At 45.3% G+C, this 18559-nt stretch overlaps 1 protein-coding gene across 3 annotated transcripts in view; it reads left to right on the forward strand.

Moving 5' to 3' along the window:
* EcR (Ecdysone receptor) overlaps positions 1-18292 on the forward strand; it is a 173721-nt gene extending 155429 nt beyond the window's left edge. For all 3 annotated transcript variants that reach the window (XM_050189280.3, XM_050189282.3, XM_050189281.3), the window contains 5 exons: positions 12-335; positions 3259-3584; positions 4905-5060; positions 6078-6300; positions 10881-18292. In XM_050189280.3, coding sequence (XP_050045237.1) covers positions 12-335; positions 3259-3584; positions 4905-5060; positions 6078-6300; positions 10881-11122 — 1271 coding nt within the window. In that variant the 3' untranslated portion in view covers positions 11123-18292. The remainder of the gene's footprint in view (positions 1-11; positions 336-3258; positions 3585-4904; positions 5061-6077; positions 6301-10880) is intronic.
* Positions 18293-18559: the final 267 nt, after the last annotated feature.

The following is an 18559-nucleotide window of genomic DNA, read 5'->3' on the forward strand; positions in this document are numbered from 1 at the left end:
TGTCTCTGCAGGCAAAGAAGAGATGAGCCCTAGCAGTGGGGGCGGTGGCATGAATGGCTATTTTGTGGACAGCTTTGGTGACCCAAAGAAGAAGAAGGGTCCCGCGCCAAGGCAGCAGGAGGAACTCTGCTTGGTCTGTGGTGACAGGGCGTCAGGCTACCATTACAATGCACTCACGTGCGAGGGCTGCAAGGGCTTCTTCAGGCGTAGCATCACAAAGAATGCAGTCTACCAGTGCAAGTATGGCAATAACTGTGACATCGACATGTACATGCGGCGCAAGTGCCAGGAGTGCCGTCTCAAGAAGTGCCTCAGTGTTGGAATGCGACCAGAATGTGAGTGCTCTCAAGCCCAAGATGTGCTTACTCGATTACCCAAAATTTTTTCTCTGGAGTTAAACCAGACCCACAAACCTAGGCTGTGAATATGTCAGAGTTGCTTAAATAGATTTATGTAGAGTGTGTCCTTTGCAGTAGCCATCGGAAGTAAATGCAAGCCTCTCATGTTTGCACTAGTGCATGTGTGTGCAAACGCACAGCGTGTGTGCACTGGTGTTCTGTTTCGTGCAATGACTAAATACTTTTTTACTGATCACAAAACTTCTCCGTCACGCTATGGGAGGGCTTTATATCTGCCAACAGTGCGGCTCTGCCACCAGTTCTGAGGGAGCGCTCGTCAAGCGGAACAGTAGCTGACTGGTGTGACCGCATTTCTTGGTGCAAAGATGGTATGACTTCATACCATCTTTCTGCCTTTTACTGCGTGCAGAGGAGCTTGAATGGTACTCATGAACTTGAAGAACGATGCCGAAGACCTGTTGCATGCTGCAGTGTTCATTCCAGCTACAGAAGGACGGATGGAACAGTCTGCCAACGTTCGTGAAATTACCTACTGGGAGAAAAAATACGGACAATGCAATTGCCACAGTGTTAGCCAGGCTGTTAAAAGAAAGAATATAAAAACGCAGTGCAAAATAAGATTATAAGACCTGCGGTATTCAGTTGTGAGACCGTGTTTCCTTTTTATTTTTTAATCAGTTTGGTTTAATATTAGCTGAGACACCATATATTTATTCATGCTTAAAGTTAGTCGAAACATGCATCCAAAGTTGAATAGCATGCTTATCAGCCTTTAACAGCCGTTCAAATCCAGTTTGAGGCTGTATCGATCTCGTTCAGCGCATGTTAAGCCTAGTTCAGTCTATGAGTTCATGCACCCGCTACTGACGCAGCTTAACTAAAGGATAAGCGTTTAGGACGAAGTTAGCTTCGGTAGTTCAGTTCTGCCCACATGGCGATATGAAGTGTTGTATGTTGCACACACAAGAAGTGGGAAGCAGTGACACAGCGGAGTGGCAGCATTGGCACATCACCAATTGCGATTGAAAGCTCCTGTCGCACTCACTCGCGTTTCCATTAAAAAATATGACTACATATTGGTAGCTATGTATGTATTGTGTATGACCTATGGAGGAAGTCGTGTCATTCTTATGCCAACACATTTGTTTGCCTCTTATGTTAAACGGGCTACACATGACAGCCCTCTCTGTATTGCAGCGTGCCTCTCTGACTGATTATGCAAGTAGTATATAGCATACATAAATGTTTTCTAGAAAAAGCTACTTGCCCTCTAAGTGAGTGCTTATGTGCCATATAGCTTCCTTTAACAATACTTCATTGAGCACACTGAATGCCTGATGAAGAGCATGAAAAGCAAGAACCAGCTATCAGTAACAGCCCCCCTCCCCCCACATCTTCCATTCGCCATTTCGAAAGGGGCCTGAGGTGCTGGCTGCTCATATTGTGCTCATCGTCCCAGGTAGTGTGATGCGACACTGGTCATATGTGCAAATCTGCATGATTTCCAATATTTCTTAATTATTTCATGTCAGCTCTGTACAGTTTACGCAGTACTTGAAGTGAACAGCGAACTTTGGCCGTATGCACCAGTGTAAGCAAATGCTCCGCTTGGGTAAAGCGATGTTCATACATGGAATGTTATGCTTTAACAGTGGTCCTTGCTGTGAAAATGCAAAATGCTTTTTTGAGAATGAGTAAAACAAGAAAGCGAGTAGCATGTGCAGGAATCGGTGACAAAAACTCTGAGGCAGCCATATCGGCATGGAGGCTGTTGTGATGCTTAAGTGTGACAACGAAATCGTCTGACTTGTCTGCCGATGACTCCACTTTCACCAACACAGCCATCGGCACAACACAGCTTGGCCTGAAGTTTCATGACCAGTAGAAAATTATTGAAGTATTCATATTAAAGGACTCTGATCATAAGTCAACATGGCTGCATTTTTTAGCTTTCTGGCCACTAAAAGGGCCACGTATTTGTTTTTTTCTTGTTCTTTGCTCCCTTTTTTAATGAAAACAAACAAATACTGAGCAGGTGGGGCCGCTCTCATATCTGGCCATTCTTTTAGCTTCTCTGCTGAACTTTGCAGTTTCTCTTCGATTTTGACCATTGCTTCTTCTACAGCAGCCATTGTTAATGCGCAATGTTGGGGTGTCTTTGGGACTGTGTAGTGGAGCAACTTGGGAGTCTTCTTCGTAATACAACATCCAAGAATACAACCTTGCATCTGAACAATACTGGCATTGTCAAACTGCGTGTGAACTAATTTCTTTTTTGTGAATGTTGCAAAAGGATGTTCACATCAAAGTTTGGCCTCTCTTCACCGTACATACCAGTTCTCAAGGGGCACATACTTTTGTTTCTTTCCCCTAGTTTTCACACTGTCATCCAGCTCTGTATATGTTAACAACTCATCAGCTAGGTTAAGCATACAGCCACCTAGCCTGATATCTTGGCACATGTTAGTTTTGTACTGCCTTGTGCTCCTGTACAGCAACTAATGAAAATGAAAAGCTGAGTTATTTGGTGATTCACAGTCTGACTACAGTGCACCATGACAAAGCAGCATTAGCGCAAAGCTGGATACTCACTTGGCTTCCACCTTGATGGTACAGTGGTGTAACAGTGGAACAACACACAGTTGTGGGAAGAAAAAAAAAATCATAGGTCATGTGAATCAATTGCAACTAAAGCTCTCCCTATTTTTTTTTCATGCAGTGATTTTTTAGTTTGTGAGTGAAGCCCTTGCCCTGTCCTTTTCTTGTTGTGATCTCCCATATCCTTCTTGCATGTTTGTGTCACCATGATGGAAATGGAAGCAGTAGACACGAAACTGTGGAGTTTTGTGACCGCTTAAATGACATGTAGAGTGTGCATTCATGCTGTTTTGGGTCACAGGTGTGGTGCCGGAGTACCAGTGTGCCATCAAGCGAGAGTCGAAGAAGCACCAAAAGGACCGGCCCAACAGCACAACACGAGAGAGCCCCTCTGGGCTAATGGCACCATCGTCCGTGGGTGGCGGTGTGAGCCCCAGCAGCCAGCCGTTGGGTGGTGGAGGCAGCTCCCTGGGCAGCAACAGCAACCATGAGGAAGACAAGAAACCTCTGGTGCTGAGCCCAGGTGTCAAGCCCCTTACTTCGTCTCAGGAGGACCTCATCAACAAGCTAGTCTACTACCAGCAGGAGTTCGAGTCTCCTTCTGAAGAGGACATGAAGAAAACCACGGTCAGTGGTTTGGATAACAATTGGAAAAATAGACAGTTTTAGTAGAGCGTACACAAAAAAAAAAACTTTGCTTACTGTATAAAATCCAGAATGCGCATGCGCAGAGTGCTATGAAGAGCTTTGTGGATTACATATGCATGCTAACTTTGGGATATAACTTTGCAGGTTTTGCTTGGCTAGTGCGGCTAGCGTAACAGCACGGGGGTGCTGAGGCCTCCCAGTTCTTAAGTTCTTATTCGAATTAGACCTTATTACTTGCTCTTTGTCGCGGCAGCAAAACATAAATGGTGAAATTATCTTTCGCTTAGTTTTATCTCTCTTTGAAGATCAAGCATAGCTAGGTAATGTTTTGTCGTCATTATTGAAGTCAGTTGTCTGTTCTGACATTGCTAGGCTTAACAAAATACCCCACCACTGCCATGAAAGCACTTTGATTTCTATGTACCAGATGGTAACCCCACATTTGGCGTTGGTGATCCGTTCACCATGCGGAAGGCTGTGCTAAATGTCTCGTCTAGCACATGCATATAGTGTGGCCATAACTATTTTGCATGCGTTTACTAAACAGTCAAACTGCTATACTAAAACTGTCTGTAAGGTGTAAAAGCTAGAAAAGCATGTAGAATAATTGCTTTTTGGGGTAAAAATGAATCTTGGGAAGAAGCCCCTTTTCTCTTCCCAATCCACTTGCACAAGTTACAAGGATTAGCAGAAAAATGCAGTGTGTCAAAGCCAGCAAGCTAGTCTAACACTTGCAGCAGCTTGAGTTGCCTTCTGAAGAAAGCTGCAGTCAGCAACGAACAGCTGGGCAATTGGCAGCAAATTGGCCATTCTATCCTTTGCTCTGGCCTTTGCATTTGACACAGCTTTATGGTTTATGACAAACCTTTCACTTCTATGAGTGGAAAGTTGAGTGCACAATAGTCTTAGCTTTTGGCGACAAGATCATGATGTGATGTGTGAGCACTACATCAGTTTTCAGTAATGTAATCAATGTACCTGCTTAATTGCCTGAAGCTGGCATCTATTTTAAACAGTTACTTGTTGGGTTGGGTTTCATCAGTACTTCTATATGCATAATTGAACTTTTGTCGCTTCCACAGCACATGTTAGTTTGAATAACAGTCACACCTGTATGTGAATTTTGATAAAATAGTCAGCACTGCTATCGCCCACTGCTGTATATATATATATATATATATATATATATATATATATATATATCATTATCTTTTTGTAAATATGAGGTGTGTGGTCATTCGATTGATGCTTTGTTCTGTTCTGTTGATGTTGATGCACAACATTTCTTGTTGCATGCAGCCTTTCCCACTGGGGGACAGTGAGGAAGACAACCAGCGGCGATTCCAGCACATCACCGAGATCACCATCCTAACAGTGCAGCTCATTGTGGAGTTCTCCAAGCGAGTGCCCGGCTTTGACACATTGGCACGAGAAGATCAGATTACTTTGCTGAAGGTGGGCACATCTAAAAAAAAAAAAAAAAAATTCAACATTTCACTACAAGTCACATTTTGAGCATGTTTAGAAGGCACGTAACATCTGCTTTCCTGGACAAATAGGGCTGTCCTTGATAGTTGGGTCAGAACTGCTTGCCCATTTCAAGCCCAATTGAAAAGCACTCTTCTTTCCTACTCTATGCTAACTTTAGAGTTGGCAATATATTTTGGAGCCATCTGTACAAATTTATAAAAAAAATGGTGTGTCTGGTAAAACGTTCGAGGTATGCTGCAAATTACCAAGACACATTCTTGTTGTAACAAAGTAAGAAGTGCTTAGAAAAGTATTGTAGACTCTTCAATCTGGAAAATGTCGTAGATCAACCATTCTGGTCAACCACACGTTCTTGGGAAGCGAGTCAAGCAGTGAGAATGCTGTACTAGTTGTGCTAATCAGTGCCAAGTCCATGTGGGCCTTTTCACGTGTTACACTGGGCAGTTTCTTGTTGAAAATGTGCCAACACTACAGAAATAATTCCAGAACAAAATAGGAGCTGTAAAAGTATAGGCAGATGCCCAGGTGTGTCATTTTACTTACAGTAATATATGTTTTGAAGTGTTTGGCTGTTCCCTTCATTATTAATTACATATGCACAAAATGTACAGGCGCCGACAAAAGTGGTATACTCCACGCAGCGGGACCCGGAGCAACTGCAAACTGCATCGCAACACCATCTACAGGCAGCATCTGGGATCATGTCTGCCGATAATAAAGGGCACCCATTGGCTGTCTCGATCCCAGATGCTGCCTGTAGATGGCATCGCAATGCAGTGTGCCGCTGCTCCGGCTCCCGCTGCGTGGAGTATACCACTTTTGTCGGCGCCTGTACGTTGCGATAGAAGCACACATATGAATTGATGACTTGCTACAGTGCAGTGACACAATGGTCTCACTGACAAAACATTTTGACAATTCTGTTGAAGCATTATAACTGACACTTCATTCGCATATTGACTTTGCCTTTGTTGCTTGCAGGCTTGCTCCAGCGAGGTGATGATGCTGAGAGGTGCCCGGAAGTATGATGTGAAGACAGATTCTATCGTGTTTGCCAACAACCAGCCGTACACAAGGGACAACTACCGCAGTGCCAGTGTGGGTGATTCAGCGGATGCCCTGTTTCGTTTCTGCCGCAAGATGTGTCAGCTGCGAGTGGACAATGCTGAATATGCACTCCTCACAGCCATTGTTATTTTCTCTGGTAAGTAGCAGTATCCCTTCCGCTAGGGTACATTGCCGGGCTAGTTGGTTTGGATTCGTAATAGACACGGAGCAGCGCAATACGACAGGGACCAAGAATAGGAAAGACACATACACAGTGTTAACTTTCAACTAAAGTTTTTATTTATCACACGTGTTATTCATACAATGACAGCGGATCAATTATAAAACCAAAGCGACAAACATATAAATATATAGGGCAGAACCCACACGTGTCGTCACAGTAATCATACCACACCTGGTCATTTCAAAGGGATGAATCATCTAGAAACCACTTTTCTTTCTCCGATAAGGCCAAAGATGGAAAGCTCACACATCTTTCTTTAATTTTGTTGATTTGATATGCTTTGATATGCCGAGATGATATGCTATCTTGTCATTCTGCCTTGGGCCCTACTTAGAACGGTCGTGTTTTAGTAGACTGGCATGCTGCCGCAATCCCGGCAGTGGATTCCTAGATGGCCTGACACCACTTTTTTCATGTTGTACTGGTAAGTAAGTCTCTGGTTTCTAGATTCATCGCCTTGAAGTGACCAGGTATGACGAGATTACAGTGATGACATTTGTGGGTTCTGTACTATATCTTTATGCGTTTGTCTCCTTGGTTTTATTATAGAGCCGCTATCATTGTATAAGTAATATGTGCGATCAAATAAAACGTTTAGTTGAAAGTTAGCGCTGTGTATGTATTTCTTATTCTTGGTCCCTGTTGTATTGCGCAGCTCCGTGTCTATTACGAACAGTATCTCCTTGTAGTTCTCTGCTGCTCTGTGAACTAAATATGAAGAAAGAGTATGGGAAATGAAGTAAAGAAATCCAGGGAGGATAAGTGGAAGTGGTTCCGCTTGCCCCCTCCGCACAGATGAGAGTTATGAAGAAATTAGGAAAAAAAGTTGCAGTTTCAACTGAAACGTGAAGCATCGATTGCGATAGCAAGTTATTAGACAGCTATACGAAGTGAGGATAATAGTTTTATCGGCTGTATAAAGATGTAAACTAAATTAACAAGTATGGGGTCACACATGCACAGGCAAACATGAACACATCATACTCTACGACCACAAACACTCTCTGTAAAAACTCTGGCGTGAGAAGAAGTGGCAGCTGCAGCGAGCGAATTGACTCCCTTGCTGCCTCTTGCTTCCACACAGACAAGGCGGCAAGAACACTGCACACACGAAGCTTGCGCCTAGTCTCTGTACCCATTGCAGATTGCTTTCAAGATGGGGCCCAGCCATCCCATATGCAGCCGCCGCTGGAGTAGAATGGCACTCAACACCACTGGAGTAGAAAATACAATGCAACAGTGCTTAAACTGTGTGAAAAGAACTGTCGGCTAAGACAATACAAATTGTAGCAGGTAATGCCGTCAATGTCTTGTGCTTGCATATCTTGTTCAGAAGAACATAGAATGTTATAGGTTCGCAGCACTGCATTAGATTCTAGGAGTTGGACGATGACCGAGTTTATTTCCATTCCAAACCAGTGCTGTCTGCCCCCTACTTCTCGCTCAAGTAGTGCCGTCAATGCTGGGATTGTACAGCCACTGTGAATAAGAATAGAACAAAATCAAACGGACACACTTGTAATGGTATACGGAGCTAAGTTTGCTGAGGATACAGTAAAACCTTGTTACAACGAAGTTGAAGGGGGAGGCAAAATTAGTTCATTATATACATTATTGCATGTACAGCAATATCGATCTATGTGGGGACTTCAAGGGGAATTTTACTTGCTTCATTATGTCCATTATTCCATTACAACCATTTGACTATTTAATTAGAAAAGCCCAATCACTAATCTACATGCCATTATGTCTACATTACCAAAATCATCACATATGTTCATTGTTGTGTAATCACCACGATGCCTTGTAGAATACTCCACTCTGTTTTCCTTTATACAGTCAACGACCGAATTTTTGGACCCTCTAGGGAATGTCGAAACATCTGAAAATTCAGGCAGTCCGAAAAAATGAATGCCTGAAAAAAAAACGCACCTTTTTTCATTTTTTTCTTGGATCTAGAGGTGAAGGGCGAAGCAACAGGCTTCCAAAACCCTGCCACAGCATCAGTGAAGTGGCTATAAAAAGAGGCGTTCAAAAACTCTGTATGCAGCCGAGTGCCAGTTTATTATGTACATGTGCATCGTCGGGCAGCTGGTGTTATTGCTGCAGTGGCTTGGAGAACTTGTTGATTGTTGTTTGGACGGCGTTCCGCTTGCATGCAATCATATTTGCCTCGATCTGAGCAAGGTTCATGTCAGCACTGTACACCGATGAAAGAGTCAGCAGTGCTCATGTCAACTCGGTGCTTGTAGGCGGCGCAGGCTTTGGCTCCTCATTTTCAACATCGGAGTCTTCTGAATCCCCCACAATTTGACGGACTATTTCCTTGTCAGTCAGTTCTGCGCAGAAGGCGAGCTCGTTGTCAGCGTCAACAAACTATTCAAAAGTTATTTCCGTGGGTATGGAAACCCCGGCAGAACGGAGGTCGTTGATCACGTCGTCCGACGGTACTGCTTTTCGCGCTTCGATGCCATCGGCGAGGACGACGAAGACAGAGTGGGGGCCGTCAAAGGCAAGCGAAATCCTCAAATTGCGAACAGTGGAGTTCGCTGATGAGCGTTGAAGCACCTAGGCCTAGCGTTGCAGGGCACACTTGACACATGAGCACAGCCACACACCACGCTAGCCAAAACGTGGCCTGCGCAAACAAACCTAATGACGCCGCTCCGGAAACTCCGCCGGAGGCAGAAGTGCAGCGATGAACATAGCCAGCGTGCCCAGACCAAATCGGTGTGTGATGGCTAGATTCAGCTAGTTGTGGTTCAAAGCGGTGATATGCTTTGGCTGCAAGTCGATTTCCTTCGCAAGGGCGCTGCGCGAGGAGCCAAAGGACCTTCCGTCGCGTCAAATAGTCCGGAAAATTGGACGGCGGGGGGTTCGAGCGTCCAAAACTTCAGATGTCCTTATACATTGATTCTACGGGGCTTGTGGCGGTGCCGCGAAGACGTCCGAAATATCAGGCATGTCCGAAAATTTGGGCGTCCGAAAATTCAGTCGTTGACTGTACTGTGCCTTTGTAGACATTCCTTTGTACAGTCGAACCCGACTATATCGAACCCGTTTACATCGAATTATTCTATATATCGAACAATTTCTGGTCACGGTATAGTTACAATGAGTATATATAGCAAAAATTTCGCTTACATCGAACAAATATTGCAGTGACTCCCAATATATTGAACGTCAAGCGGCGGAAAAGTTCCCCCAGAAGTTGGCTTTCCCTCGCGGTAGCGGGGAAACCCAGCGGCGCGGCTCCATCCAACCCATGATCCAACCGCTCTCCCTACCGTGACCGCGCTGCCTCGGGCTGTTCGGGCGAGCCGTCGACACTCCCCCTGTCGCGCATAGTGAAGTCTGTTATCCTCCCTCTTTCTCTATCATGTTTCACTTCCCCCTCCCTCTCACCTGACGACGCTTCGCCGTGCTCCCTCACGGATTGCAGAATCAAGCGACCTTCCTTTCTTTAGATCACTATCTATCGACACTCCCCAGCAAAAAATGATCCTGGCCCGCCTACAGCGCTTGCTCAGACAGCCAATCAGAGGCTCTTGTGCGCTCTTCGTGCAAGATGGCGAAAGTGCGAGTTGTCTGGCTGCTTCTCTGGTTTATCGTGTTTGCGCCTTGTGGGCCTTCTCCCGCAGTGTTGCTGTGATGAAGCGGCAGAATTCGCCTTTCGTCGTGAAGATCGAAATCATAAATCGCGTCGAACGCGATATCCCCGCAGCGTGCAAGATTCCGAGGAGCACTCTCAGCACGATTAGGGCTAAAGTGGCCAGGCTCGCAACCCGGTGCCCATGGCGCCCGACGCGTACGCACGGCCATGTACGAGGTGTTCTTCATACGTGCCGGTTTCTGCGTGCTCGGTGATGACTGTAAATTCTGATGAATGCGACGAAGCCGTTGCCGGTGTTGCCGAAGTTTGGAGCGAGCTGTCAAAATTTCTGGGACATTCGAATCAACGGTGGACATCGTACCGAGCACAAATGAAAGTAGGCACGTTGAGGAAAGCAACTACGGTCCTTTGCCCACATCCTCCGAAGTGATTGGTGCACTCGCATTAGTCCGGTGCTTCTGCGCCAATGCGGAAGGTTGCGGCCTCAGCTGCTCGGACTCCTTAGACAACGTGGGGGATGTGCGTGCGTCGCAGGCAGCGAAATTGCCCAAGCAGAAGAAAATGCAGGACTAATTTATGCGAAACTAAGCTAGTTTCATCAATAAAGTGATTTTATAAATGGTATGTGCTTTTATTACATCCAATTATTTAGCAGGCTTATATCGAATTATGCTCTATATCGAACTGATAGGCATTTTTTTGCGAGTTCGATATAGCCGAGTTTGACTTTATTTCTATGTTAATAAGGATAGGTTGTAGGTACTGCCTCATCATGTTTGCTAGGGCCTAGTTAAGCTGCTATACCAGCTTTCTTCCCTGGCGTCCATTTTCACACTGTACTCTTGAACAAAGATTGATTGATTGGCTGATTTCGCTGCAGAGCGGCCAGCACTGGTGGACCCGTGCAAGGTGGAGCGCATTCAGGAGTACTACATAGAGACACTGCGCATGTACTCGGAGAACCACCGGCCCCCGGGCAAGAACTACTTTGCCCGGCTGCTGTCCATCTTGACGGAGCTGCGCACCTTGGGCAACATGAATGCCGAGATGTGCTTCTCGCTCAAGGTGCAGAACAAGAAGCTGCCACCGTTCTTGGCTGAGATTTGGGACATCCAAGAGTAGTAGTGGGGGAGTGTGTTGGGCTCTGCTGTGGACTGCCTGCAAGTGGCCCATCTTCTGGCACTGCCACAATGTATAGGCATTGTACGTCTCATTGCCAATGCTATTGGGAAAAGGCTTTGGCCAACATCCTGCTTTCCACGCCGTCAGCCATGCTTGCTGCACCTTTTGTGTGTCAGGTGTGAGCCACCAGCCCCGACAGGCCACCTTTAGTCATGTTTTGAAAGAACTAGAGGCGTGCGAATACTCTAATATCACCGAATCGAATTGAATTGTGAATGATTGAATAATTCGATTCCTGAATGAAGTGTCTGCTATTACATATATTCGGTACAGAGATGCCGCGCAGTGCCACATGTCACAAGCATGTCATCAGCTGGGATGGGTCGTCCCGGTGACGATGTAGTTGACTTGGTCACTACAATGCCATAACACCACAGTTCACCGAACGACACCGCATTTCGTTAAGTGCGAAAGCATGTGCGAAGACCGACCGGGCTGATCAGCCACCAATAGGCACACAGATAGTGTTGGATACAGACCATCATATACTAGAACTGAACAGTAATCAGTGGTGTCATACTGATTTGGTGCTCACTTTATAATATAGAGTGGAATCGTGCTGTATATCTTGATTTATATTTACATTAATTACTGGTAGCTTGCTACATTCTTGTTATGCAATGCTAGAAGACTTCCAAGCATGTCCAGCACCATATTGTCTTGGCCAAAATTTGTAACATTAAATGTTGTGAAAAAATTTTCTTATATTTGATATTCGATTCAATACTATGCTTTTTTTTTCTTGATACGATTCGAAATCTACTATTCGGTATTCGCACACCTCTTGAAAGAATGCATTGAGGGAAGAAACTCTGTGGGGGAAAGCCCATCTTCATTTTATCGCCGACTGTGTGTGTGTGTGCACTTATTAGAATGCTACCTCACACTGTTATAAAAAAAAAAACAAGTTTGATTGTTAGCATGTTTTCTGTTAATAGAAAGTTCTTTCCTGCTGAAGCAGAGTGATCTCTTTGCTTTTCATGCAACAAAGCATTAACTGTAGTGCACTGATGATTAATATTTTACAAGTTCTCATGGAGAATAGTTGCTTTTTATTTCACTTTGCTCATTTTATTTTGTCACTAGTGACTATGTCATTATTGAGGCCATGAATGATTACTTACAGACAGTAATTTTAAGACAGTAATTGAGTTGTTATAAATGATGCCTGACAGTGACATAGTTGATAATTTCTTTCTTTTTGTGTTTTACACCCCTAGAGCTAAGCGTACTGAGGCTTCAGAGCAAATTGTGGAACGGGTAATGTTCAGATTGTACTATCCCCCACCACGGTTTTCACTGCGGAATGTGAACAGGTTCATAAAAGCCATGCTCGCAAACCACTTATGTAAATGGCACAAGAGGGATAGCATGGCTGACAGTGTGGACAGCATATGCCTGGTCTGTGTGCTTGACCGACTACAGGGGGTATATTGGAGTGACTGCGGCTTTTGCCCAGACTTGGCATACTACAAAGGCATCGTGAGCATTGCAGAGCCTGAGTGTAGTTGTAAGCTGGGAATGCGATCCTGTGGTCTGACCAGCAGCTCTTTCCTTTTATTATCTTTTTTTTTTAAATCCTACAGGCTTCGCTGTTTAGTGTATGTTTTTGTTGCAGTGACTAACAGCTCCAGAAGGGCATTCTTGAGTGTTGCGGGGAGGAGCGCTGATGAAGGAAATGGCAAACAATAATGATTGAGGCTTGCAGTGAGCCCTCTCGCACCATTTCTGGCGGGTGTAGCCACATGTGATGAAAGCCATTGTTTGAAAGCAGCAGTGCATCTAATGGTCCATGGCGTGGCGAAAAGGGGACTGTTTCAGAGGGCATGCATGATGTGCACTGCCACCCCCCTTTGTGCTTGCCTCTCTGGTTGCATGGTTGCGTTTGATAGCGTGTAGTACCACCACTACCTACTGTTGAACCCACAGTCAAGTGCCTTAACATAGTTTGAGAAAGGTTTGTCCTGCTCCTCTTGGGTTAGCGTGTAACTCTGTAACCTGTGCAGCCAGCGATTGTGCGAGAGGACTGCTGCGAGCGTCATGCCATGTGCCGGCAAAAAGTGTGGTTTGCTGCTTTCCTTCCTCGCCCCTTTCTGCCTCTGGGCAGATGACAGTGGCAGCGCCACGATGGCCAGGGCAGCTGTGGTCGCTTGCAGTGGCAGGGATGCCTCCCTCTCTCTGCAGTTGCATGCGAGAGGTGGCTGTGAGTGAGATAAACGCACAAACTTTGACAATTGTACAAATATCTTCCCCTTCCATATGGCAAGGGCATTGTTCTTTACTTTATTTTATTGCCTGGTTTGCTTTTTTTTAAGGGTGTTTTTTGTCTCTTTGTGTTACGATGTTGGGTGCATGTACATAGCGACGTGTAACGCTAGGCACGATCGACAGAAATGGGGAATAATGGCATCGTGTAGTGCTCGCTTGGTACCGGTGATGTGAAAGGGGGTGTGGAGCACCCCAGAACAGAAGGAAAAGATGCCAGCAGCGAGGGAAGGACTGAGCAGCCCACCACCAGACCGCCTCACCTTTTTTTTTTTTCTTCTTCTTCTTGAATTCAGAGCGGTTTACGATCTCAGTGTTTCACAAAACCACTTGGCAGGTAGCAGCAAAGCAAGAAAAATGGACAAAAAGAAAGACTGCAAATGCATTAACCATGACTGCTTCAACTTGGGACGTTGCCGGCAACGAAACCAGTGGACCTACAGCAAAACATCGAGCGTCAACCTTGTGTGTACATCTGTGCTTGTCTGTGCTTGTAGTGTGTGGTTGTTGGACGTGCACAGACTGTTATGTGAAATACCCAGAGGGACTTGTGGCAGTGGGTTGTCCTGGCCCCGCGCCTTCACTTCTGAATCTCAGTGGACGTAAGAGAAGCCAATATATCAAGCAAGAGAAAACACCTGGGAGCATAGAAAAAAAAATATATACTTGCGAAGAATCAGTGGCACGAGTGAGACACACAACATATTTGCAGGCGGTGCTGCTTGATTCTGTTTTTTTTTTTTATTATTATTATTATTGTTTGAGTGCCTTTGTTGTTTCTTGCTGTCACGATCCGATGAGACTAACCAGGTGCAGTGTGAAGGCATGTTTATTTCGGACATGTGTAAGAGTGCTTGATTACTTGAATTTTTTTTTACTTTCCTTTCCCTTCCGTTGTTCATCCTTCCAACTAGGCGGGGAGCAAATTGCATTTCTCTCATTGTGTGTCACTGCCTTGGCATTTGTGTGTTCGGACAAGTGCCACTTCTACCCAGGCATGAGATGTGGGGCAACAGAACAGCCCGCTCTGTGCATTAGCTGCGCATGGGCGACCCTGGAGTCATGTGCACATTACGCACACTGCTTGCTGTCCAGCTGAGCAATGCATGGCCATTTCTGTCAAGCGGTTGGGGAAGCAAGGGGAGCAGCAAATCCCAAATCATCCCATTGGATCACGCCAGCAAGCACACACCTTGGCTTGACACTTGCCTGCTATGCTTTAGCAGGGGCAAGCTGCTACATTTTTTCCTGTCTGCTACAGACCCGTGTACCTGACTGTCGTACGAGCGTCACGATCTCTGCACTGATCATTGGAGCCGTTCTGCACTTTCTTTGTTGCTTCCCCATGTTTCCCCATTACAAGGCTGTTGAGGCGTGTGCGTGGACGTGTCAGCATGGTAGCCATGCAGTTTGGGATTTGGGCGTCATGCATTGCCATGTTGCAGTGTCCCGTTCTCTATGGGATATTTATTGCCATCAAGTGGTACAGTGCTGAATGCTTTTGTTGCGGGCACACAGGGGTAGATACCAGAGTTGTGTTTTTAGGGCTCCCCTGGATAATGTGTGGAAGCGCCTTTCTAGAAACAAAAGAAAAAAAGGAACTTGGTATCCATAAGTATATTGATGTACCATAGATGATATATGTTGCTAACCATGGATGCCTCATTTCATTAGTGAGCCAAGAATATTTCTGCCATGGAGCATTGCTGGTTTCCAAGCACTTATTTCCTTCCTCTCTGCAAGGTACCACTCTTTGCTTCTCCCTTGTTCCTTGAGCATGCAAACCTTAGCTTTATTCATTATTTTTCTGGCAACATAGCACTCTATTGTACGAATGAGTTGGACAGTGTGTTCAGGACAAAGAAAGATATGTAAATATGGCCTGCCATTCTATGTCCCCTCTAGCTCTCTGAATGTAAAACACAGAATGAGTGACTGGTGGATGCGGAAAATTTCATGTGTGGACAGGCTGTTTTCCGTGACATCTCATCTTGTCAAAGGCTAGCAGTGCCAACTTAAGTTGTTTTGCTTATGGAGAGTCATTCTGTCAGCATGAAAGTATCTGCAGAGAGAAAGACAAAAAGGTTATGGAGAGTCATTCTGTCAGCATGAAAGTATCTGCAGAGAGAAAGACAAAAAGGCTGACTTTGTGGATGCATGACCAGGCAACGTTGCTAGGTTAGACTGTGCAACACTCTGTGGGTGAAGGGGCAGTGAAATTCTGTGCCTTGACCAAATATAGACGGCCTTTATTTTTCTGCTGAGACCTATGGTGCTAAGGCTGAGATGGAAATGTTGCAACCGTGGAATACGAACGGGTATCCTCAAGCTCAAGTAAAAAAAAAGTAAAGAATAGAAGGTATTATTCCTCGGTTGCCTGCTTTTTCCAAAGCAGGTATCCTATCGCTACCAGCCACGCTTGGGTTTCCGTCCAGTAATTGTAGCTCTTCTCCCCTCTTGTCTGCCATACAAAGCTGCCAGCATCTTTGCCACTGCCACCATAATTAAAACATAGCCATTCCCATTTCTGATCCCATTTGTCCTGTGCATCTTCATGGCATTGAACCATTTGCTGACTCTCAGCCAAGTGAAAGCTTTGAAAGGTGGCAAGCCAGTTGGCAGTGACGAGTTAAGTATTTCCACCCTAGCGGCTCTCTGAATGTGGCAGTGACTCAAGCTACACTCTGCAGCATTTGGGCTGTTGGCAGCTGTTAAACGCAACATATATTTCTTGCACTTTCAATGAAATGAAATGCATCCAAAAATGGAATCTTTGCATGCAGCTCATGATATAGTGATAGAAGGATGCTTAAAAAAAAAAATGCAAGGCAATGCTATGGCAAACGCGGTCAAATGCCAAAGGCAAGCTTCAGCACAGGCAACTGTATCACATAGGTTACACATGGAAATTATGACATGTGGCCAAAAGTTGAGTTATGACGACCAGGAAACATGCTACAATGACAGATGAATGGCAGTGCTCAACGTGTACTGGCACCAGCTGGTATTCATTACACAAGCATAAAAGCATGTGCGAGCACTGAGCCTATAATTGGTTATTTTCTTATTCGTGTAAACAGCTAATTGAAATCTGACCTGCTGCAAAGGCTCAGTGACTATGGAGCTCTGCTTCTGAGCTAGCAGCACCCACAATATGATGCAAGCAGAATGGAAAAATTTTAGTGTATTTGACCTTGGCGCACATTTGAGAACTCCAGGTGGTCAAATTAATTCGTAGGCTTCCAGTCTGGCACCGTCTTGTAGCCTAAATATTGCTTTGGGACATCAAATTATAGCAGTCAATCATTTGGAGGCCATGTTGCAAAGACTTGATTGTGGCATTTGACTTGCACTTGGCATCAAAGGCAGAGTTCTACACCTGATGCTTAAGCCAAGTGAATATCGGCAGAAACATTTGGAGCACAAACTAAGCGACAACTGGAAGTGCCTGGATGAAAAATAGTGTTTGTCTATTTCAAACAACTATGACAAACTATGAGATTTCCTAATATTTTTGCCGAGACATATTTTGAAGATTACAGAGGCCCAGTGTGTCAGAACTGCTCACAAGAGTTGCAGTTTAAGACAGAGCTTGCATGCATGCTTGCTTCCTTCTGCTTCCGGCTAGACAATCGAGCTCCCGCGCAGTAAAGGATGCTTGGGAACCAGCAGCGCCCCTGGCAGGACACCCTGTATTCTCCTTTCCCCCTCCCCCACCCCTTCGTCCCTGGTGTGAAAGTGGCTCGTGGCTTTTGTAGCTTTCGCCAGCTGGGGCAGCAGCCACACTGCCTCACATTCCCTGTGTCAGGGGGAGGTTGTCTCTTGGGACAAGCTGGGCTCTTGTGATGTGTTTCCCACGCGGAGGGAGGTCAGTCTTCCCTCCACCCACCTTCATTCTTGGGATGCTGTCGATGTGCTGTTAAGATTCCTATGTCCCTATAGTTGTCTTGTGTCCTTGAGTGTTGAGGAGCTGTCTTTTGGTTCATGTTGGCCTCTTGAGTGATGCTGTGATTTCCTTGTTTGTTGTTTGTTTTACCTTTTCCTCCCCGGATTGCATGTGTTTCTCCTGACTATTCTCTCGTATGTAGTTTTCCCAGTTGTGTTTACTGGGACGTACTGCCTGTTCCTCATCCGTCAGCTTCTATGCGCCCTCTGGCACCTATCGAGTAGCGTGCGTCTGTTGACCCCTAATTTATTTCGCGCGGCTTACTTTTTTTCTCGCTCTCTCTCTCTCTTGCCTCGAGACTGCCTTCCACCACCTCCCCTGCATACGCGAGTGTGTGATTTCACGCCCCACCCACGAACCCTGTCTCAGCAAAAGCCTCCCCGAAGAATTGCCGTCTGGGGCATAGAAGGAGCTTTCAGCAGTTGAAGGCATGCAGTGAGAATGCTGTCTATGGGAAATTAATCCAGCTGTCGGCTGGATGCAACTGATCACCGTGTCTATTCTTGGAAAAATTATTTTGTGAGGCCGCCAACCTTGGTAGCACGAGGGGTCAAAAAACGCAGAAGCAACTGTCAGTTATTTTTCATAGACATGCTGGAGTGAACACACAGACGCTATAATCGGGGCGTAACTAACAATGCTTGTATATAGTCAACACTGTTTATACTTATGGAGGAGAGAGAGGGCTGAATAAGTTATGTTTGTTATGGACTTTGTGCAAATTTTTTTGTTTCTGGAGCTCCTTTCTTGCTGCGGAGCCAATGCGCACAAGGGGACACAAGTGGGTTGTTGTGCGCTCAGGTCTGCTACTGTTTTTTGTTGTACAGATTGTATCTTTTTTGCAATGTTCTATATTTTTAAAAATTAAAAATCCTTGGCTCGATTTATCATTACCAAAACTTTGTGTGAGTGTGTGTGTATGTGTGCGTGTGTGATTTCTTACTTCAAGCACATAGCACAGCATTCAACTGAGCAACTTAGATGCGAATGGCTTGCTTGAACGACACCGGACACGACAGTAGATTTTGAAGCGTTGAAACGCTGCTGTACAAACCAACTAGTTCCCAGAAGAAAGAGGTTTAATCTTTCATAATGCAACAATGGCTGCCTTTTTTTTTTTTGCATAGCTTTACTTATGTTCCATTCTCATGGATGACGGAGAGATG

Source organism: Dermacentor andersoni, chromosome 2, assembly GCF_023375885.2.
Source record: "Dermacentor andersoni chromosome 2, qqDerAnde1_hic_scaffold, whole genome shotgun sequence".
Taxonomy (NCBI): Eukaryota; Metazoa; Arthropoda; class Arachnida; order Ixodida; family Ixodidae; genus Dermacentor; species Dermacentor andersoni.